Source organism: Ochotona curzoniae, unplaced genomic scaffold (genome assembly GCF_017591425.1).
Source record: "Ochotona curzoniae isolate NIBS_2020 unplaced genomic scaffold, NIBS_Ocur_1.0 contig_3622, whole genome shotgun sequence".
In the NCBI taxonomy this organism is placed as follows: domain Eukaryota; kingdom Metazoa; phylum Chordata; class Mammalia; order Lagomorpha; family Ochotonidae; genus Ochotona; species Ochotona curzoniae.
This window is the reverse complement of record NW_024465926.1, coordinates 4,750,156-4,774,200: the sequence shown is the minus strand read 5'-3', so window position 1 is coordinate 4,774,200 and position 24,045 is coordinate 4,750,156. Positions and strand designations below refer to the sequence as shown.

General features: G+C 50.2%; 1 protein-coding gene across 1 annotated transcript in view; it reads right to left on the bottom strand.

Annotated features, from left to right (window-relative positions):
- CDYL2 (chromodomain Y like 2) overlaps window positions 1-24,045 on the bottom strand; it is a 120,205-nt gene that overhangs the window by 7,366 nt on the left and 88,794 nt on the right. The window contains exons 3-6 of the mRNA XM_040982329.1: window positions 14,710-14,927; window positions 8,038-8,210; window positions 4,614-4,824; window positions 759-902 (exon numbers count right to left, since the gene is read on the bottom strand). Of these exons, the coding sequence (XP_040838263.1) occupies window positions 759-902; window positions 4,614-4,824; window positions 8,038-8,210; window positions 14,710-14,927 (746 nt within the window). The remainder of the gene's footprint in view (window positions 1-758; window positions 903-4,613; window positions 4,825-8,037; window positions 8,211-14,709; window positions 14,928-24,045) is intronic.

Genomic DNA, 24,045 nt, shown 5'->3' with positions numbered 1-24,045 from the left:
AGATGAGCTATAGCATGTGGCCAGGACTGGGCACTTGGAGCCATGCATGGGCCTTCAGCTCCCGCTCAGCATCCTTATGTCTGCTGCTGTGTGCCCAGGGAGCAGGTCCCCATCTTGGGAGTCCATGAACAGTGAAGGGCAAAAGGAAGGCAAGAGTCTTCCAGCTTTGTGCACATGAAGCCCTGAGGCAGACTCCGAGGATTCTGCTCCCAAAGCATGCTCGGGGGCCATGGAGCTGGCCTAGGGCTCCAGGCACAGCGTCCTGTTCACCTCCCCTGGTCTGCCTGAAGCCACTATCAGATGGAAAATTGGCACCTGGCATGCACGTTTCCGATCTGTCCTGTGATGAATCGCCAGAATCTGATGGCGAAAGTTAGTCATGCCAGATCCTGGCGGCTTGTAGCATCCCAGGTCAGCGTGCCCACTCTCTGGTCCTCTTGCATGCTATCATGCCCCTGTCCTCAGCAGCTGTGGAGAGCCAGAGATATGCGGGCTGCCCTGTGTGAGCTTAGAACCTCCTTCTAAAAGCAGCCCCTCCTCCAGGGTGTAAATCTCTCGAGAGGTGCGCCCATGCAGAGTGGATGAAAACAATGAGACCACGGTCAGCACCTCCCTTTGACTCTCAAGCCAAGAAATCACATGCACCAATTTAAAGGGCCTTCACCTGTTGCTCTGCACAGCTCTGGCAGGTCAGTCAGGCCCTCTGAGCCTCACTGTTCTCATCTGTCAGACAGGCACCCAGCAATGCCAGAACTCACCACGGCACTGCAGGATGCCATCTCCTTGACCCGCAGCATGACCTCCTGGCTAAACGTGGTGGGCCAGAAGACCTGTGACACTAGGCCCCGGCTGCATGCCTCCTGTGCAGTGAGCTTCCGCCCGCAGAACAGCATCTCGTTGGCCTGAAAGAGCAGAGGGGAGGCAGGGCTGCGGGCCTGGAATGTCATCCATGTCCCTTAAGACGGTCCTGGACAGGCCGTGTGTACCTGTCCCTGCTCTCCAAGACAGGCCCGGTGGCCTGGGGCTGGAAGAGCTGTGAGAATAGTTTGAAAATGGCTACGTCTGCAGACATCTATCCAAGCATCCATTCCTCCATTCTCAAGGGAGCCACACATTCCTGTGGCTTTGTCTGTGCACGTTTCCTCCCCAAGAGGAAGGTAGAGGCCACAGCCTGGGTACACTCCACTGCTGATGCCCCGCCAAAAGGATGGGCCGAGGGCAAGTGATTTCAGTCCTGGGTGACAAAGCTCTGCGGTGTGGCTTGCACCTGTCCACGGTGAATGTGTGTATGTGTGTGTGTGTGTGTGTGTGTGTGTGTGCGTGCGCGCGCGTGTGGAGGGGTGGCTTTTCCCCCTCCCTGGCTGCAGGTGAATGGGTATCCACCACTGAAGTATCTCTGCTTTGTGCAGAGACGAGTCCACAAGCAAAGCAGAAATGGGGCAAGAGAGCAACAAGGGAAGAGAACGGAGTGATGGTGCAGGTGTGCTTCAGGTTGACTCCTTGGTCTCCCAAGGGATGCTCTACTCCCGGACACGCAGCTAGGCGGATCATTACATCTATTAATTCTTAAGCTAACCCAGCTGAAGTGTTGCCACCACTGTCAACCACAAAGGTCTCAGCGATGACTATAATATTAAGGCAGCAATGTGTGCCCTACCCCAGCCTTTCTCAGTCTTTGTGTCCCGGGCTGTCCTGCACCCTGCTCCCTAAAGAATTTCCTTCTGCATAAAGGTCATACAAGGACCACAGGGGCTACACAGATGTGGCCCCAGGGCCCAGCTTAGCACACAGCAGTAACCAGCTACATGTCCAGAAATGAGTCACACTGACTCAGGGCATCAATCTCACCCACGTGACAGGTTCTTCACCTCCCTCCAAGTCACCATTCAGCCGTCAGCTTCTCCCTACCCTTCTCCCCTTGCCATTGTCTGCTGGTCACTCTTGGGGGAGTGCTGCGATGTCCAACCCATGGGGTTCTAGACCTATGCAAAGCTCCCTTTTGGTTCTGGCTGTCACCGTGGGTCTTGGTGACCCAGAGGACAGCTGTCTGTGCTAGACTACAGAAATGTCTGTGGCATGTGATGCTGCGAGACAAACGTGTGTCACATATTTAAAACATCACACAGCCTTGGGACGTAGCGAACAGACCCAATACAAGTAGCCGAGATGGACCTGGTCAACAAGCAAGAGGACACGTGTCCGTCTGCAGCTTTCTTGGCATTTCAGCCATGACCGAAACAAGAGAGAAGACTGAGAGAAGCTGGACAATTTGAACATTTATTTGTGACCACAAAAGATGGGGAGGCTCCGGACCCCAGCACAATGGCAGCAAAGATCAAAAGGGAAAGAGGTTAGGTGGCCAGGCTTAGCGCCCGCCTGCTTGCTATGCCATTGGTGAAGGGCAGCCCAGGGGTCCTAAGGGGTTCCTGAGTGGCTGCCCAGAAGAGGGGATGCCTGAAATCAGCCCAGACTGCTGAATCGCCAGAGGTTCTTGGGACCAGACATTCAATGAAGGAACGGTAGGTGGCTACATTTTCCCCAGGCTACTGGGACCCAAGTCTACCTTGATGCATGTGGGACCCAGAGCAAGCCTTTTGTTTATACTTCCTGGCTATTCCTGAACCCTATGTCGCTCCAGCACTCTTTCTAAAGTGAGAACAAAGCAGGGCAACCCAGCTCAAGGACTTATAAGGAGACTTGGGGAGTGGGCGGTGGTGAGCAGAAGGTGAATCAGCACCCCACAGTGAAGAGCTCCAGTCCTGATGCCCAACATTAGGTAAGTCATTCAGCCTCCTGAAGCCAGACCTTCCCCATAGAGAGGGATGAGGCCAGCTTCGGACCCTTGGCAGAGGGGGCAGGCTACTGGGACGGTACTCAGAGCAGAGAGCAACTGGTGGTAAAGGCCCCAAGTGTTCACCAATGCCCTTGTTGTCAGTGGAGCCATTATCAGAAACGGGCATGGAAGAACGTATAGTAAACAGAAGGGATCTCATTTCTTATCTCTCTCTCTACAGGGTCTTGGGAGTACTCTGCCTCTGCGTGAGGGAATGACAACTGTACCTATTGCCTGGATGTGTTTCCTTGACAGCTCTGTGGCAGCGTCTCCCTTGACCCTCAACACCTGCTGACAGATTGTTCCCTGTGGACTGTGGGCAGGTCTGATCGAAGCCTGTGCCAGAGCCTGGAGTCCCAGCACCACCCTTATGTCAGGCTCAGGGGCCTTCCCTGGTCCCTCTGCAGCCTTGGCCCTGACTCGCCCACCTTCCTTGCCGGGTATCAGTTTTGCCCACTGCTGTTCATGCACAGGCCTCCCAGGTACCCTGCCCAGTCATGCCACTTGTTTCTCTTCTGCCTGGAACATCCAAAGCCATATTCAGTTTAGGGGCCCTTCCTGGATAAGGCACGGCCACTCCCCAAGAGGCAGAGCTGGCCATGGCAAGGACTGGGGGTGCTCAGCAAGGGCTAGAACAGGGACCCTGCCTGGCTACCTCCTTGGTGAGTATGGGGGACTGTCCAGATCTCCTGTGCTCCTGACTCAGACCTGCACTATGCTTGGGGATAAGCCAGCCAGTCTCGAGCTCAGCCTTTGGAGGATGACAGCTGGGGCTGCCCTCTGAGGGTCCGGGCAGGGCCTATGAGCCATCGAAGGTTCCCGGTCACCTTGAACACAGACCAGCTCACTTTCTCCCTGGGGCTGGCATCTCAACTCAGCACTTAAGATGTGTGATCTACTTGGTTTTGACTTTATTTTATTAATTTGAGAAGCAGAGAAAGAGACATTAAATCAGATCTCCCATATTCACTCTGCGAATGCCCACCACAATCACAGTTGAGCCAGACTGAAGCTGAGAGCTGGGAACTCAGTCGGTTCTTCCATTTGAGTGACAAAGGCGCAACTACCTGAGCCCTCACCACAGCTCCCTGCCGGGGTAGACAAACCCAAATTCCCAGCTCTGTAGCTGCAGTCCCCTGGAGTTCCCCACAGTGTGCTCTGGAGCCAGACTTGCTGTGGGTACAATATCTGACTGCCTCTTGCCATGGACTCCATTCTAACACTGCCCAGGGGCAATAGGCCAGGATGCCTGTCACCTCCCGAGCTTAACTTTCCACCTGTAATGTGAAGTCACAACCACTCCACAGGGGGTGGAGACTGCTGTGTGAGCACTAGAGTCTGTCCACACCTGCTTCCCTCCACGTGGTTAGAGTGCATTTCCCAGTCTCCGGCAGGGGTGTCCACATGATGTGTGAGTGGAGAAGACACCCCCTGCAGGTGGAAGGGGGGCAGATCAACCACATGGAGGACAGTCAGGGTCCTAGTCAGCATAGGAAGCTCCTATATTCATGCTGGCTGGTGGTGAGGAGTGTTTCAGGAGAGAACCGGGCCCAGAATTTGTTCAATAAATGAGCATCCTCTTCATCTTCCTTGGCCTGGCTACTCACCAGGTAGGTCAGCTAGATGGGCCAGCCTCAGCCCAGCTCCTGTGAGGAGGCAGTGGGAGCACAGCCAGATCCACCAGGTCAGCAGTACCCTGGCCTTGTGTACACCTGCACTTAGAGATAGCCCAGGACCCATGCTCACGCTCACATGCAGAACAGGAGAACAATGGCCTTACCAGTGCCACACCCAGGATCTGGGGGAAGGTGTAGGAAGAGCAGCCGGCAGGCGTGAGGCGGATGGTGGCATAGGGCGTCTGGAACCAGGCCTTCTCGCTGGCCCACACGATGTCACAGAGGGGCAGAATGGATGCTCCTAGGCCCAGGGCTGGCCCGTTGATGGCCACCACGATGGGCTTCTTGAACTGGATGAAGGCCTTCACAAAATCCCTGAGAGAAGACAGAAAAGCTCAAATAGGTGATTTCCACTTGCTGGCCCCACCCCCCGCCCCTGGTCCTCCTGGTTCTCTCCAAGTACTGAGGGGCACACCCTCAGTTTGTCACAGGTGTGTGGGGTCCAAGGACGAGTCACACAAGCCCGGATATATAGCAACAGGATGCACATTTTCAAAATAAAGGGATCTTTTATTTAACTGAAAGGCAGAATTATAGAAAGAGATCTTCTATCCAACACTTTTATCCACCACCTTCTACTGCTTTACCAGACATATTACAAAGGAGCTGGACATACAGTGAAACTTGAACTGGTGCTTATATAGGGGAAGCTGGCATTAAGGTGGTGGCTCAACCCCCTGCACCACATGGTTGGCCCCCAGCTGACAGACTGTTAGAGCGGTGCTGACGGGGTGTCTCCATGTCCTGGGTTTCCAGCTTGGCCCCTGTTGCCCTTGTCTTGGGGGTGCTCCTGGTACCCATTCCTGCCACACTCCAGCCATGACTTAGAGCATGAATTACACAATGCCCTGTATGTATCTAAGGAAGACAACCTGCGGTTCTGGGTTCTGACCCAGAGGAAGGCACAGAACCAAAGAGAGGTGCACACTTCACTAGGGAGGGAGAGCTGCCTGTGTCACCTGCAGAAAGTGGCATAGGCAGCTTCAGGAACTATGAATTCCTCGTTCCTGGAGCTTGTCCAGGCTTGGCTCTGTGACCAACCGAAAGGCGATGCTGCAGAGGGATTCAAAGCTTTGCAGGATGGCCTTGGGCTGGGGTAGATGACGTGTAAGATGTTTTTTGAACCTAGATGGTTCCAGGCAGAACTGCCCCCGACCCCAGGTCACTCACTCATCACACCAACACAGAGCTCTGTATTCAGGGAGTGCTGACTACAACAGGGGAAGGATGCTGGGCTGCCTTCTGGGTGAGTGGCTTCTGGAATCATGGCTGTGGGGTGGGGCAGCAGTTTCTCGTCCTTCCGTCCCAAGCAGGGCTGCAGTGCGCATCTGCCCCAGGAAGCATGGTCTCCAGTGATAACTTCTAGTTCTGTGCACTTTGGAGCTTTGCCTTTCCCCTGGCTGCTATATAAGACCTATAACATTTTAATACTCATGTAGATGTGGAAGAGGCAGGCAGGTTTTTCTCAGATGGGAGACAGGGATTACTTGCGAGCTCATGAGAAAGAAATGTGAATGCCCTTGGCCTTGGTCAGTTACCATTCTCTGCCTTTCTCATCACACGGGGCCTCTGAAAAACACCATTATCAAAAAGTATAATTACCCTAACTCATTATCTGCTTGTTTCTGAATTCTTCCCCTTTAACTCAAGGACACCTACAGGTCAGCTGGGGCACCACTGACTCCCTCCAATATCAGGACCAGTGCTCGGTAACCAGCTGGTGGATGAGCAGATCTCCCAGGAAAAGAGCGCAGACAGCAGAGATGTAGGCAGGGCTCGGCCAGCTCTTCTGCAAACCTAGTTTCCCTTCCATTTTCTTCCTCCAGTGCTGACTGGTTGCCTGTATTTCCCAGCCTCCCCTGCAGTTAGCTGTGGCCACGTCACCAGGTGCTGGCCAACAGACGACATGCACCACTCACAGGTGCATGCAAACCTTGTGTCATGGCAGCTTTGGAAGACCTCTGTACAGGAGTTGGGTCCCTGGGTTACCCCTGGAGGACAGTCATGTGCCAAAGAGGGCACTGCAGGGCCCACGGGACTGTGGCTGGCTCACCAGGCCCCCAGGACCTCTCATTCCATGTACTCCAGTCTAATATTTGTCCAAGGGTATCAGGTCCCCTGAACAGGGCAAAGGGAACTGGTGAGCAAAACCTCCGAGCCCCCACCTGCCTGCCGTTCACTTCATTTACTCGATATGAGAGTGGCCAAGCAAAGACCCCTTCATCCTGTCTCTCACTTTGTATAGCAGATTCTATCACAGCACTGTGTGGCTGCGGGAGCCAAACAAGCAAACAGGATATTGCATTACAGGCCCGGTGGCTCTGATATCTGATCTTGCCAGAGATGCGTGGCTGTGCGCAGAATACTGCTCAGCGCCTTCTTCCCCAGTGTCTGAGGCCATCAAACTGACTCAGCCCTCAGCCTCTGCATGACTCAAACCCTCAGTGACTTCTGCCTGGCCAAGCTGCCAGGCTGCCTTGGTGTGCCACAAACAGCAGGAACTTCAGAGTCTGCAAGACCTGAGTCAACTCTCAGCTCTGTCCAATCCAGGGGGCCGACCTGGGACAGGGGCCTTCTTGTGGAGCCTTCTGTTCTTTAGGATGGGAAAGCTAAGGACACCTCTCTGGGGGGCTGGAGAGCAGTGAGCAGAGAAGCTCCATTCAGGGTCCTGGCACAGTCCCAGTCCACGGGAGCACTGGACCACAGCTCATATGCATGGGACATCTGTCAGGAGGCTAGCTTCTTGATGACTCTTCCTCCTATCAACCTGCCATGAGGCCAGGATCGTCATGCTGCCAGCTGCCACTCTGCAGATGAGCTTACAGAGCCAGGCCCCTCAGGAACACACCCCAGAGGATCCCAGGGTGCCAGCACGTTATGCAGAGATGGGACAGTTCAGTGCTGTACCTTCATGCAGCAGCCCCAGAGGCTCCGAGAATCCCCTGACACATGGCCTGAGGCTCGGTGACTCCACAGGCAACACACGTTCCCTCGCCCATTGGAAAGGCAGATTTACAAAGAGAAGGAGAGAAAGAAATATCTTCTGTTTGCTGTTTCACTCCCCAAGTGGTTCCAATGGCCAGAGCTGAGCCAATGTAAATCCAGGAGCCACAGGTTCCTACTGAGTCTCTCACATGGATGCAGGGTCCTGAGGCTTGACCATCTCTGCTGCTTTCCCAGGCCATAGCCAAAAAGCTGGATGGGACGTAGAGCAGCCAGGACATGAATTGAGGCTGATATGGGATCCTGGTGCTTGCAAGGCAAGGATTTAGCCACTAGGCTACCATGCAGGGCCCATGAACTCTTTTTGATTCAAAGAATGAATGTGAGAGCTAACCTAGGAAGGGGAATAGCACCCTTAATTTGGAGAGAATGGGATACAATACAGATGCCCAATTAAATTTTGAATTTCAGATAATTTTTACTCTAAGGCTGTCCCATGGGATACACTGAGGCTAAAAAGCAGCAACTTGTTCTCATTTTAAAGTTCTGATTCAGCGGAGGCATGGCAGGGGGACCCGGGCTCACCTGATGGCTTCAGCGATACGGGTGCTTTCCTTCCGGCGGTCGTTGGACAGCCGGCCGATCAGGTAGGAATAATCCAGGCCACTGCAGAACACGCTACCCACAGCACTGAGCAGCAGCAGCTTGCTGTCATCTGTGGCGGCATTGCACAGTGCTCGCCGCACCTCCTTCATGATCTGTTGGGGGAGAGGGGGTGAACATAAGCCCTGGAAGCCCAGCATCCGTGGCGGCATTGCACAGTGCTTGCCGCACCTCCTTCATGATCTGTTGGGAAAGTGGGGGTGAACGTCAGCCCTGGAAGCCCAGCGCTGTCAAAACACAAGCCAGCTTCTGCCTGTGCACAAACATGTGTTCAAGTCAAGCAAAGAACTACTGCAAGCCAGGGTCCAGGTGCCCTCCCCAAGGCAGACAGAGGTTGTAGAAGTCACTGGCTTGGGTCTAGGAGCCTGGCTTGGCCTCTTTGCCCCTTATAAGGCACAAAAGAATCATCCCACATGCAACCTCAGGGAAGCTGGCAAGCCCTCTCCAGTTGTTTCCATTTAATTACACTCCTGCTCCTTCTTAATCTGGTTAAGATTCCCGTGGGCTGTAGATAGCACCTAGTAAGCCGATGCTGGCATTAGAGCCATGTCTGAGTTCAAAGGCCGGCTCTGAAGAAGCGAGCCCCAGGTACAAATTCTGACCTTTTGGGGCCTGGGACACGAGGGTCACACTCCATCTCCTCATCCATAAATGAAGCCTTGGTGCACCTGCTTTCCAGGGCTGCAGTGGAAACCAAGGACAATGTTGAGGCCACCTGCAGCCTCACCTGCATCCTACAAGGCAAGGCACGTTCTGGACAAGAGCATTTACTCCCCGTCTTCAGGCCACCAAGGCTCACTTCTGCTTGGATGGACTGTCTGCCACCTGTCACCCTGGCAAGAGACACTCCTGTCTCCTGCATACAGACCTTGACTACCTGAATGGAATCACTCTGTGACCTTATCCTGGCTGAGTAGATAGGATGGAAAAGATGAGGGGGAAAAATCTAGGAGACAAATTCAGGTTGTTGCACATAAGCAATAAGACCCAGAGCACTGTATCAGGGGTAGGCCTGGCATCCTACTAGGAGGCAGTGAGGGCTACAGCCTCCCAACTGGGGCACATAGCATCTGGAGCACAGACCCTCTGCCACCTGCTATGGATACCACCACCAGGACAAAATGCTCCAATGATTGTTCATCTCATGGGAAAGTGAGATGGCAAGCCTGCCTTGTATGTTGATTTGTAGCTCCAAGTTATCATACACCCAAAGGGAGGAGTCCTGGAAATTAGACATGGGCTGAGATATCCTTGTAGTACCTGATAGAAAAGAATATGAGAGTATTCTGGAAAAAGACCATGACCCAGGTGGACTGAGAATGATACAGGACAATGATCCCTGTGAAGATGGATGAAATACAAAGCAGCACACACAACAAATGAGAGGATTATGTAATAACCTTGTGTCACAGAATGACCTAGCAACGATGTGCATGACCATCAGTGAGAGGAAAGGAAGCATAAAGAACAGGAGAATGTGTGGGGCAGAAGGGAGAATTAGATGGAGGGATGAAAAAAACTCAAAACAAGAAAGTCCCAGGCCCCTGCTAAGAACTTCAGAGTAGATGGAGCTTGGGGGAGAACAAGTTGATGGATCTGAAGCAATTGCTCTGGATCTAGAACACAGAAATCCAAGATGGAAAACGTGAACAGGAGGTGAAGGGGCACAAGGGTAGGACATGGAGATTTAAAACAGGGGCTGTGGCAGCTGAATCAAAGACCCCAGGAAACAGGGGACAGAGAACACACAAACAGGCAAAATGGATGCATGCTATGGTCAATCACCACTAACTCCATAACTTACAAAAACGCATATGTGTTCTTAACAGTTCTGAGGTCACGAGTATGATGCATTCACTGGGCCAAAAGCAAGGTGCCAGCAGGGCTATGTCCCTGGAGTTCGAAGATACAATCCATTTCCTTGCCTCAACAGTTTGTGAAAGCCATCCACCTGCCTCGGTCACCTTCTACCGCAGTAGTGGCTGGCTGAGTCTTCCTCACTTTGCACGCTCTTGACACCAACAATGCTGCCTCCCCCTAGGCACTACTGCTGGCCTCCTGTGACTACATGTCTCTTGCAGATAACCCAGCACGCTCTTAATCTCAGGGTCACTCATTAAACAGCCTTAATCCCAGCTTCTCGCACAACCTACCCTACCCACGAGGTCTGCACATCAGGATGTGAACCACTTTGTGGAGCGAGCTTTGCTCCGTCCATCACAGACTCAAATCCCCAAATTCAAGAACTACCAGGGGTGGCTGCTATTCCTGCATTTTGTGTTGGAGTTCCTAGTATGAAATTCTGCCTCTGCTTCAGATCCAGCTTGCAGCCAAAGCGTCTGAGAAGCAACAAATGATGGTCCAAGTGACTGGCTACTTGCTACTCAGATGGGAGACCCAGATGGACTTGCTGGCTCCTGGCTTCACACTGACCCAGACCACTGGGGAACTAAACTAGTGGATCAAAGATCTCTCCCTGTCTCTGCCTTTCAAACACACAAACAAATCTTTAAAGATGAAAAGATAAAAATTGACCACAAAAATCAAAACACTGGCATTGCCTAATGTGAGGGCGATGGCTGTGCAAAGCAGGGGACACTATCACAGGCCACGACCAGAGGAAGAGCTGGAGGCAGACAGTGCGGGGGACCGGGGGACGGGTCAGGGGAAGCCTAGAGGCAACAGCTTCATTGAGAGTTTGCCGTGGATTCATAGTTTCAGGATGACCTCTACAATGCCCAAACTACAGCGCATGGGGGGATTAAGGAAAGCCCACCTGTTCCATCTAACAGGTCAGGGCAGGAGAAAAATCAGTGCGGAACGCATTTGGGAATGGAGAGCAAGGCACAGCAGCTGCCTAGATGGTGTTGTCTTCAGCGGACTCTGCAACAACACCAGAAGCACCAGCGCACATGCTGTGGGAGTACTGTTTCTTAGGTTCCACTTTTAAAAGAACTCCCACTTATTGATTCAAAGATCTATTCTTTTTCAAAATTATTGTTAGAAAGTCAGATTTACAGAGAAAAGAAAATACAGAAAGATCTTCCATACGCTGGTTTACTCTCCAAGTGGCTGCAATGGCCGGAGCTGGGCTGATCCGATGCCCAAGGTCTCCCTCATGGGTGCAGGGTTCCAAGGCCTGGGCCTCCTTTACTGCTTTTCTAAGCCAGAGGCAGGGAGCTGGATGGGAAGTGGAGCAGCTGGGATACTAACCGGTGCCCATATGGGATCTTGGAACATGCAAGGCAGGGACTTTAGCCGCTAGGCTACCGTGACAAGTCCAGAACTCCCATTTATTAATAAGCACATAGAAATACTAGGTGTCTTATCAGTTCACTGCCCAATATTTTATTCCAGACACAATTCCTGTGAAGTGCAGGATGGAATTTGCAACGCTGTAGGTGAAGCAACAAGGACTCTAAAAAGGAAGAGCCAGGACTCCACTCTCCGTTCTGCTCCAACAGCCCCTACCTGCAGCTAAATACATGGAGGGGTTTGAGCAGCAAAAGGAGGATGAGGCATCACTCTAGAGTGAGACTCTCCATGCGTGCGCTCACCCCACAGTAGCAGCTGCGAGCCACAAAGATGGTTATTGGCGTCACAAAAGTGAGCGAGCTGTGATCCCTCAGCTCCTTTAATCCACCTGCCTCCAGAAATAGACATGCGCTCCTCCGTATGCGAACTCCGTGTCTCTGAGAGACAAATCAAAGAAAATCCCGTGATAAAGCAGTGAGCCTCAATTCTCTGAGGCCAACTGACTCGTGGCGGAGTAAAAACCAGACCAGACAAGGCAGCCACTTCCTACGCCAATAAAATCTCAAGTACACTGGTGTTTTATTGATACAATCAAGTACAAACTGCACTTTTTTTTCTTGGGGGGCAGCAGGGGAGAATCTATCTAGTCCATCAGCTTTCCTGAGCCTGCTGCTGCTGAGAACTCAATACGGACATGCACATTTAAGTTCCGCTCTTTCAGGCCCCCAAATCCTGTGATGGTGGTGGTTTCTGTGCGGCACAATGTGCTAAAATCTAGGTACAATATTTAGCCATCTTAACAGATTACATTGCTTACCTGTACTTCTCAATGGTCACCTACTGGTCTATACAACTCATTCCCCCTGGGTGGCTTCCAGGGCATGCACCTCTAACAAATGGCTGCAGATTACTCTGCATTTTCAAGTCTTAACCACGTCCTTTAAGCCTATCTCCCCCGTTGTGGGCTTTCTGGCTGCCATTTGCCTTTGGCATCTGCCGGAATCAGCACACTGTCGCATGGCTCCTAGATTCAGATCTGCCTTGAACTGGGAACAGGTAGCTACCTTTGCTAGGACCAAAGGTCCACAGCTGTTGGCCAGGGCCCTCCTCTGCACTTGGTCAGGGTCTGTTGAGATCCAGGCACTAGGCCAGGCTTGAGCACATCATCCTGCAGAGAGCTGCCCCCTGCTCTCTTGGGCTGGAAGCAAACTGCCTGTTCTCTTGACACATTGGGCCGATGCTTCTGAACAGTGCCCCTGCAGAGCTCACTCATCCTCGTGCTGTCCCAGCTCCGTGTGAGCTAAGCCTGTCTTCTGCAGCCTCTTCAATAGCCCATGGAGCCCTTCCTCCCAAAAGCGAACCCTTCTATAATGCCCTACCCATGTGGGAGGGCTGGACTTAGTAGCTGGCTTCTGACCAACAAGAAACACCCAAGAGCCATTAGCAAGTTGATTCACAAGTCACATCAAAACTCAAAGCAACCAGAAAAGTCCAAAGATGAACACTAAGACAGTGTAATCAAATTCATAGTTGTTCTTTGTTTCTCTTTGTTCACTTTATAAGTTTTTTGATATTCCCTTCTATAAAACCCTGAAAACTGCTCCTTCCCTATCTGTCATGTTTACATTAATTCATTAAGTTTTGGTCCTTCCCTGCTTTTCTATCCTGTCCCAGGAGGGTTTAGTAAAAGGGAATGATCAGGAAGTTGCTCACATCTGTATCATCAACAATTTCTCCAAGGCTCCCCCAGGATCCTGTGTTTTGATGAAGTTGTCTGCTTAATCACACCAAGTACTGGTGGTTTCTTAAGAAGTTAACACTTTAGAAGTAATGTGAAAAAGATTTATGTGTCAAAGGCAACTGTGAAGAAAGTAAAAGGACAACCTACTTTTTTTTTTTTGATAAGGATCTACTGTCAGAATACATAAAGAATGCTTAAAACTCAACAATAAAAAGAGAAATCACCCAATCCAAAACAAGTCATGGATTTACAGAGGCATTTGTCCAAAGAAGTAAGACAAATATTCACATGGACATGACAAGAGGTTCAGTGTCCTGAGTCACAAGGGACGGAGGGAAGGAAGACAGGGCGAGATGTGTCATTATGCTCTTAAAGCTGTGTACATGAAGCACATGAAATGTGTTTCCTTTATAGAACTGGTTTAAGAGAGCATCAGGCTACGTCCTCCCACGCTCACTCTCAGGGCCACCATCAAGAAGACAGGACAGAAGAGCAGGTAGGCTGCAGGGAACTGCAGCCTGAAGATGCTGACCATGGGAATGGAAAATGAAGCATCTACTGTGGAAACCATACAGCTATTCCTCAAAAGTCAAAAACATGGTGACCAAGTGACCCAGCAACGGCAAGAAAACTCTACTAGGATTAGGAATATTTCCAAGAACACGGAGAACACACATTCAAATTAAAACTTCGATATGCATTTCTATACTCATCACAGTCATAACAGACAAAATCAGATTACCCAGATGTCCGTCAACTTGAGATGCTGATCGATAGTTTTCAGCCACAGAAAGGAATGAAGAACTGACACCTGCTGCAAAAATGGATGAAGTGGGAAAACACCCTCGGGGAAGGGGGCAAGGAGAGAAAAGGCCACACAGTGCCCGATTGCCCGGCTAGCGACGGTGCAAAAGCAGAAAAGCTGAGGATTCCCAAAGTCAAGGTGTGGCTGCCGAGGTCGGGGGGAAGGAGAATGACCGAAGGCTGAAGGCTTCCTCCCCGAGGAAACAAACCATTCCAGAAATCAGCCAGTGGTAATGGTTGTATGGACAAAAGTCAACAAAGTATACATTTTATCAGGGTGAAGCTAGTGGTATGGGAATTTGAAGAAAGGATATATTAAGATACTTCAAAGAATTCATGGAAAAAAAATGTACTTCAGAGACAATTTTGGTACTAAAAGGCTGGAATACAGGCATAGCTTTCCTACAGTATGCCTTTTCCAAGAACTTTGTAAAGGCTCCTCAGGTAAGTGAACCGAGGGTGTATCATTTAATCTAAAGCAAAGAAACGTGACAGGCTGATGACAGTGAGGTGCGGCCACACAAGGCGCACAAGGTGAGGACAGGATGCTCTAACTCCTGGGCTTCCCACCAGCTTTAAGACTGGCTATCTCTGTAGCCTGTAGTCTATACGACAGGAGGGTATCGCAGCCCGGTCACCAAGATCGAATGGGACAATGTGCACTGTCAGCAAGCCGTGTCCAGCAGCCACGTGCCAGCAGCTCTCTGGCAGAACAAGAGGGAAAGCTGAGATCCCCTTCTCAGCTTCAGGGATGCCTGGCTCCCCACAGCGCTGCTCACCCAGCACCCCTTTACCTCGGGTGTCAGCGCGTTGTTGTCTGAGGTCTGGCTGGACAGCAGGATGTGCGTGAACCCCTCCTCCTTCCGCACAACGATGTCTCGAAACCGACAGTTGCTTTCGTTCTGGCGGACGCTGTACCTGAGCCTCTTGTCGAAGACGTAGTCCTTCTCTGAGTCCATCTTCCGCTTCACAGAGCTGTGCAGGTTCAACGCCCCGTTGGTCAGAGCCGAGCCTTCCAAAATCAGACAGACAACGTCAGAAACTGGGCCGGGGCCATGATCAGGGAAGAATGTGGTCAGAGAACATTGAGGCTTTGCTTGGCAAAGCCATGATGTTGCTGGCACCCTCCTTGTGCACTCCCCAGGACTCTACGGGTGCTCAGAAAGGGACCCCACCAGTCCTGACCCTTCCGTCCCATGCATGAGCCTGAGAACCTCTGGCTTCTGCTTGGATTCCTTATCAAAGGGACCACTGTACACCTGGGAGGCAGCCCCGGCCACTGAGGAGTGCCTTAGTGGCAGGGACAGCACCAACAGCGCTACCAGCCTGTCCACCAACAGCAGTTCAAGGCATCCTCACCTTCCACATGAGGACCAGGGAAGGGGTCTGGTCCCCATGATTTCGAGGGGGCTGCTCTGACATGAGGGCAGCGAACACAAGGCAGGCAGGGGCCTCCCCTCTCCACTCAGCTACAGTGGCTGTAGCTGATTTTTTTGTTTCATATTTAGCATCCTCAAGTGGACAGAGCAGCCTGGTTGTAAAACCACACTAATAACAAAATGACCGCAGGGCTTCTGACATCTCCAAGAACCTCCAGCTTCCGGCTTGCCAACATTAGGCGCTCTGAAGAGACAGCACATTCAAGCTGCCATCTTCCAATGGGAGCTCCGTCGGGGCTCAGTCTGAAGCTCCGAACTGAGTTTGGCAAGAGGCTTAACTGGCTAGTTTGAAAACCCTTGGAGCCAAGAAATAAATGAACACAATGCAAACCACCAATATCAGAAATGAAAGAGGGGTCTTCGTGGTTGATCCTAGGAACATGAAAAGGAGAATGACGAAACACTATGAACAACTCTGTGTCCAACTCAGATGAAAGGGTTGCTTCCTTGAAAGAGGAAACCTTTGAAAAGTGCACACAAGACCTGCATTATCTGAGTTGGTCTCTCTGTATTAAGGCAACAGAATCAATGACTAATCGTCATTTCCTTAAAAAAGTCACACACGAGCCCCCAAGGAGTCACATCAAATGTTTATGGAAGCAAGGAAGGCCACTTCTCCGGGAAAGAATCAGAAGAACAGGCATGCCGAGCCCAACCTCACGAGGAGTCGCTGGTCAGCACCTTGCCCACAGGCAGGAACGCCTTGCAATCACACCAGTCAGTGCAGCAAAAGCCTCTGACAAAACCCAGCAGAGGGGAGCGCCCTCGACCCGATCGACACTGCCAGCTAGCATGACACTGCGTGGCGAGACACCGAATGCCAGCGAGCGCATAACAGCAAGAAGTAAAAGGTCCCAGGGCCTGCAAAGGGGGACAGAAAATGACTCTCATTTCGAGACATCAACATCATCTCTGTGACAAGTACAAGGAGCCTAAAGAAAGAAATGCCACTTGTGGAACTAATAAGCAAATACAGCAAGACAAGACAAGTACACAAGATTAACATACAAAAAAAAAAAAAACCCAATGGCTTCCCATGTGCTAATAATGATTGAAATTTTACTTTTGTTAGATAATACTATCTGCAGTAGCACCCTAAATAGAATATGCTTGGGGATAAAAATAAATAAGTAAGCACAGAATCTACATGTGGAAAACTACAAAGCTGTGATGCGAGAAGTATGAATAGATCTAATTAAATGAAAAAGTAATCTGTGTTGATGAAAGGCTCAGCATCTTTGTTACTTTAAAAAAAAAAGATTTACTTATTTTTATTGGAAAGGCAGATATACAGAGAGAAGGAAATAGAGAAAGATCTTCTGTCTGTTGGTTCATTCCCCAAGTGGCTTCAGTGGCCAGAGCTGAGCTGATCCAAAGCCAGAAGCCAGGAGTTTCTTCTGGGTCTCCCACATGGGTGCAGGGTCCCAATCCTTTCAGCCATCCTACACTGCCTTCTAAAACCATGAACTGGTGCCCATACGGGATCCTGGTGCATACAAGGCGAGGGTTTAGCCACTAGGTTATTACACTGGGCTCCCATTTTTTGCTTTTCATTTGAGACGTAGAGAGAGCTCTCTCCACCCACTATTTCTTCCTCCAAATGTCTGCAGCAGCTGGGGCTGGGCTCAGTTCACAGCCAGAGTCAGGAATGCAAACCAGGTTCCTGGGTGGGTGGCAGGAGTCTAACTGCTTAAGTCATTACCACTGCTCACCTGAGCCTGAAATGCAGGAAGCTATGCCAGGAACTGGAACTGGGGAATGACCAAGGTACTCAACAGGGGACGAGGAAATCTTAGCTGGAGTCATCACAGCAAACTTGAGTTTAACACAGGTACAAATGATTGTGTACAGAAGAGTCTACGTACACAGTGTACGTACGTCAGCTGGCATGAATGCACACTGCGCGTGCACACACTGGGAGTACTGATACTGAAGTGTCCGTGCACACGACAGTACTGACACGCAGGTGTGCAACACAGGTCAGAACTGCTACATCAGTGTGTACGTCCAGGTCAGTGTCCGCTTCCCAACTTCCCTGTAAATGTAAAACCCTTTAAAACGTGAGGGTCTTTTCCAATACAAACATATATATTAAACATTCTAAAATTTGATTTCATTAAAAAGAGATACCTCAGGGGCGACAGCCACACAAGTCAGTCTGAGAACTCCAACCAGTGGCTCTTGCTGTTGGGCATGCAAGGGAATCCTAGCAGGACTGCTCCAGATGAGCTTATGGGCTCTGCCCTACCCTGCTGCCAGCACTCCAGGAACTAGAATTGGACAACCTAGACAACTGGGTACTCTCCCATCCCCAGGTGCCACTCCGGAGTCGAGGTGCGAGCAGCTGTCCTAAAGAACACCATTCCCCATACGAAAACTGGGGCTGCATCCTGAGTTTGCTTCCTGATGCAGACCTGGAAATGTCAGTGTCAGCCTTTCAGCCAAGTGGGGGGCTGACGGCCTCATCTCAGACATGACCTTGCCCAATCGGGGGTGACACCACCAAAGTGATGCGGGCAGGCAGGCTGCACGGAAACACAAGGAGTGCTTACACATGCTAAGCATAACACCAGGCAGGGTGGGAATAAAGTCGGCCCCTCAGTCATGACAATCTTAGATTTTCAAGCACCAGACCAAAGACTGCTGTGGGGAAGTCCTCTGCATGCCAGGAACCCCCAGAAGCTGAGCAGCGCCCCCAGCATCGCTGGGCAGAGAGGACGTACCTGGGATATCCCAGGGCTTCTGCTTGTCTGTACTCTTCTGTTTACCCAAAGCAGCCCGGCTGTCGGGTATGCAGCTGCCGCAGCTCCTGACACTAAGTGAAAGAATCCAGGGGCCGTCAGCAGAGTGAGCTGTTGCTTCGGGTGGAGAGGCCTGGTCAGCACAGCCAGGCTTCCCCAAGGGAACAGGCCAGTTTCTGTGGCAGCCGCAGCAGACCTATCCACCTGAGCTGTGATGAGCTGGGGCAGGACCATTATCACACAAATGAGGCTGTCCAGTGTCGGGGCTGCCACTGGCGGCCACGAGCTCTCAGTAGCTGAGAACCCGACGCACAGGGCTTGGGTATGTCTGTGCTTTCCCAGGCGTGGCTCTCCCATCCCCGCACCCTGTCAGGGTGCTCACACAGTGATGTGGAGGCAGAGATCCAAGGGCTGCTTTTCTGGACAGTTCCACAGTTGGCTCTGAGTGACTGTATGTGTCTCCAGCATACATCCTTTCCACAGTCAAGGAAAGGTGAACCTCCTGCTGCAAGAATTTTCAATGGGAGAATCAGGGCTGAGGCAGCTGCATCACACTTGACTCATTCATTCACGAATTCACTCACTATCCAATTAGCAGCTTGCAGGGGCCACCATTTTAACAGTTGATGGGGATCCTCCCACAGAGACACAGGGACCCTGGCTGCACGCAGCTCACTTCGGGGAGGACAGAGAAATAGGAAGGTCAGGAGGCGACAGGGAGATGTGGTGGAGACTGATGTGGGAGGTGGGCTCTTTGAGAACTCTGAGCCCATGGCCCATCCCTTGGAGCAGAGCACAAGACAGCCCCAAAGATGTCAAGGTCAAGGGCCCAGTGAATCATAAAGCCACCCAGGCCAGCAGGCCTGCTGCTGGTGACCTCTGGGCCAGCAAAGCCCAAAAGCCTTGGCCATTCCTGGACTCAGCCTGTGCCCAGCTGCTGGCGGCTGGACAGCCTCCTGGAGACACGGAGGCGGTCAGACCAGGGTCCTCAGTCTCCCTGTGGAGTGGCCATAGTGTGTCTGGGAGACAGCCACCAGCCAGCTTGGGCGGGGGGGAAGGTGGCATGGGAAACAGAATGTGCCAGCTATATGGGAGCAGGGAGCCTTGTGGCCAGACAGCAGGGGAATCTGGCACTCACGAGCTAGAGGATGCTGGGGAGGCACGCAAGCTCCTGCGCGTGAATCTCTCTGCTCCTCGAGTACCGGGGTTAACAGCCCCTCTTTCCACATCAGCCGAGTGCCCGGCAATTTCTAAGCACTTGGCCAGTGTTAGCTGAAGGACACTCAGAGCAGGGGGGTGGGTCATCACAGCCACTACCTTTCCTACTTTAAGTCCTCATCCATGCCCAGGCCAAAGACATGTGTTCCGGGTATAGAACGGACTGCCTGCCCTGCTGAGTCCAAGGACGGGGCCACTGCCCTTGTCTTCCGCTCACCTACCCTGTGCACGATTCTGAGACATAGGAAAACACATATCATGCTAGTATCCTTTCTTGCGTTCCCTCCAAATCTCTCCACCTTCCTTCCTTTAAAGTAATATTTTCCATTAACAAGGGTCCACAAACTCACATAGAGAAGTGTGCCAGAGATAAAGACAGGGAAAAAAAAAACAAAAGGAGAAATCCAATAAGATGAAGCTGGGCTCATAAACAAGATAATCATCTCAGTGTGAGAGGCAGAACCCGGACACACAGCAGTGAGCAGGGCTGGAGGCAGGCGGGAGGGAGACCCTGCTAGAGCGACGGGGATAGAGGACCTCCCTGTGGGCTGGGAGAAGGACTCATGCCAGGGATGTTAGTGGGGGAATGGAGCAAGCAAAGCAACATCCCACGAGCAGGTGCTGCCCACAGGGCCAGCTGGGGTGGGGAGCAGTGTGGCACAGCGGGTTAAGCCACCACTTGTGCTGATGCAAACATCCCATATCAGAGTTTTGTTTTCAGCCCTGGCTGCTCTACTTCCCCTAGAGCTTCCTGCTAATATACCTGGGAAAGCAGTAGACAGTGACGGCCAAGTTCTTGGATCCCTGATACCTGCGTGGGAAACCACATGGAATTCCTGCCTCCTGGATTCAGCTTGTGCAGCCCTGGCTGTCGCAGCTAGTTGGAGAGTGAACCAGTGGATGGAAAATTGATTCTGCCTCCTCCCTCCCCACCCTGCTCTCACTCTGATCTTCAAATACATAAATAAATCTTGTTTTTAAAGATGTGCTGTCCACACTGAAGACTTCACTGAGACCATTGGGACAGGTGAAGGCAAACACACAACCACTAAAGGGACAAGAAAAGAGGCAAAGAAAAACTCCCTTTGGCCTCAAAATGAGTCTGTATGCAAAAAAAATAAACACCAAGACATCTTATGAACAGAAAGCTGGCCAACTAAAGAAAACCTGAATGACTAAAAATACAATAAAATGGGCATCATGAGGCAAATCCATAAAGACTTTTAAAGTTGGAATGTGTCAAATGCTCCAAGTGCTAGTTGTAAGGAAAACACTTAAAATAAGTAAGACATGTCCAATGAAGAACAGACAGAAAGGAAATGAGTGGGTAGAACAGAGAATAAATTAAAAAGCAAATGACAAATAGGGAACTATATTTGTGTATCACAGATAAAAGGTTAGTATCCCCAAATTATATTTAAAAATGACACTGTAAAGATTAAAAATCTTCTAGGACAAAAGGGACAAAAGCCATGAACAGGCAATCCATACATTATGTGAAAATGGCCCCTTAAAGATAAGAAACAATTTCAATTTCACTCCAAAGAATAATGCAAATTAAAGCCCATAATAAAACAAAAAATTAGAACTACCCTGAAATATCATTTCTTACCCATCAGCTTGGCAAAAGTTCAAACTCTTAACAACATACTCGGCTGGAGAGAATGTGGGGACTCAGGCACGCTGTGCTCGTGGGTGGGATGCGAAAAGGTACAATTTCTAGGGAAGGGAATTTGGCAATATCTGACAAAACTGTTTATGCATTTACTCTCATCCTAGCAATCCCACTTCTACAAAGCTGACATGAAAATATACCTCCACAGATTCAACAACACGTGCGCATTGCGATTCTTTACGGCAACGTGCATGACTGCAAAACACAAAAACCAATTAAACACCCACACATAGTTTAGTGTGACAGACTACAGTGCGTTTGAACAGTGGAGAGCTATGCATCTGTGACAAAGGTGGAGGACCACCAAGGTGCACTAACAGCGGGCAGGTACCAAAATGTAATTTCAAGTGATCACGGCACAGTCGCAAAAGGAGTTTGCCTGCGGTCTAAGAAGGACAGGACATTCAGACGAACGGATAGGTCTGCTCATTTTCCAAAAGGAAATATGGGAAGAATGAACCCGGAAACACGGACACTGCCTGCCCATCAGCAGGTGGCAGGTGGAACAGAGCAGAGGACTGGAGAAGGAGTGACACTTCTCTGGGTGTAACTTTTTGCTTTCGTTTTTGGGAGCTCTTGAAAGCATGTTAAACCATAAAATCAGCAGCAATGCGAACAGAGAAAGACATAAACATAATTCTATTCTGAATGAATAACATAAACAGCACGGAAGGGGAAGGGGAGAAGAACTGATAAAGACAACTTTCGGAGACAATGTTATCACGACTCTATGCCCTTAAGTAAAACTTAAATTCTTTTTAATGGGTTCATTTTCAGAGTGGCAATAGTGAAGCGATTCTAACACTACCTCATGAGTAGCACGGGGTTCAGAAAATGAGTAAATAAGTGATGTGGCAGAGAAACTTGGCTTCTTCCTTATGTGGAAGAAGGGACATAATATATACGTGCTCGAGGAAGCAGAGAAAGGACCTGTTTTTTGAGGCTAGAATGAAATCGGGATTACTAACATAGTTCAGGGTTTTTAAAACTATAAATACTTCCTCGGCTTGCCAGCTAAAATGGCTTACGAAACAAAGTCCTGGCAGCAACAAGTGCATTTACAGGGCATAGGCTGGCTTCTACAGCAAAAACAACAAGAAAAAGCCCACTAACATGAAGTAAGGACAGTAGGGAAATAGCAGCGTGCAGGGCTGGGCCAAGCAAGAAAAAGGCTGAGCTAGAACACCCCGTGCTTGGAAGCGATAGAACACCTGCAAAGCCCAGGGCCACAGTGGGCATCTTCACGAGGCCTTCAGTTGATGTCTCTTGGCGGTCTGTTCTAACTTGAGAGTGATCCCCAGTCTTCCACTGACGTTGGCCACACTGCCATCAGCTACGGCTTGTCTGGTGTTTATTCGAGATTAGATTTGCAGGATTTGCAACTTGAAACACTTGACATCATATTGTTCCTTAATCTTCCTTGCTGCCATTCTCCTTCCCTGTCCCCACCCATCCATGCACCCTTCTCTCCCTCCCTCCATGTATCCATAATCACTGTTTATTATTGGCAAAGATGCAAAGTTTCTTATTCCGTGCAATGATTCATAATCTATTCCTGCCCTTACTTACTTTCAAGTCCAGTTTATTACTGATTTGCCCAGGGGGAACCCTTGTGTATATTATGCATATGTCTGAATATATATGCACTTCTGTACATACATGTATATATTCATACACAAAGAGAGAAGATATGAAAAATGTTGAACACCAAAGAATTTTAAAAAGTCTTGGGCCCGGCGGTGTGGCCTAGCGGCTAAAGTCCTTGCCTTGAATGCACCAGGATCCCATATGGTTCTATCCTGGCAGCTCCACTTCCCATCCAGCTCCCTGCTTGTGGCCTGGGAAAGCAGTCGAGGACTGCTGAGAGCTCTGGGACCCTGCACCCGCGTGGGAGACCCGGAAAAGGTTCCGGGTTCCCGGCTTCGGATCAGCGCAGCTCCGGCTGTTGTGCTCACTTGGGGAGTGAATCATCGGACGGAAGGTCTTCCTCTCTGTCTCTCCTCCTCTCTGCATATTTGACTTTGTAATAAAAATAAATAAATAATTAAAAAAAAAAGTCTTCATAGCGTTGTCTGGGTCTAAAAACATCTCACAATAAAATTCAGGTAACACAAATGGATACCAACTTAGTAAAATAAAAACCAATTTTAAACTTTATCCCTACACTAGGGATAGCTAAGGAAAAAAACCTCCAACAGCTAATTGCTAAATATTTTGTAAAATTGAAAAGTAAAAGATTCTTGGTTTGTCAGGGCACTTGGAGTAACAAGCAGCAGAAACAGAAAAATAATTGCAAAGTTGCAGCATATCATGAGTAAAGAGAAGTCTGCAAGCTACACAGAGCAAAATCACATTTTCAAACGGAAGGACACGGCAGCAGCAGTGAGTGCAGAGGCTCAGCCACGTGCTACTGCACTCCAAACTCTGAGAGAAACAGCACGCTGAGACCCAAGCAAGTGGGCATCTTGAGACACCCTCACGTTGGAAGAGTTTATCAACCACAAGTTCTATCAAAATATTAGCAGAAACTTCCACAAAGTGCAAGAGTAACTCCAGAGAAAGATACAGGAGGTAGGGAAAACAGGCTTTCAGTAAGTGTTACTGTGGATACAGAACAATATCTGCTGTTTGTCATTAGGTACAAAACAACAAGATTTCCAAGGAATTTGTTCAATGACAGTTTAGAGCCGAGCAGATACACCTTGCTATATTCAGTAGGGAGACTGCACATTTGTCGGGGGGAAAAAAATCACAGCTAAGTGTATGTGCTAATACTTCAAAATATAAATACAATCTATCAGCCTATCTTGGATCCACATAGAGGAAATAAAAAGCATCCATCAGATGTAAGTGACAGGGGGCATGGGTAAGAGAGGGAACCGAGAAGAACAATGGACATGGGAAGCAGAGGTGGGCACTGGGTCTGGCATGAACACGGTGCTTGAGATGGGACAATGGACATGGGAAGCAGAGATGGGCACTCAGCCTGGCATGAACACGGTGCTTGAGATGGGACAATGGACATGGGAAGCAGAGGTGGGCACTGGGTCTGGCATG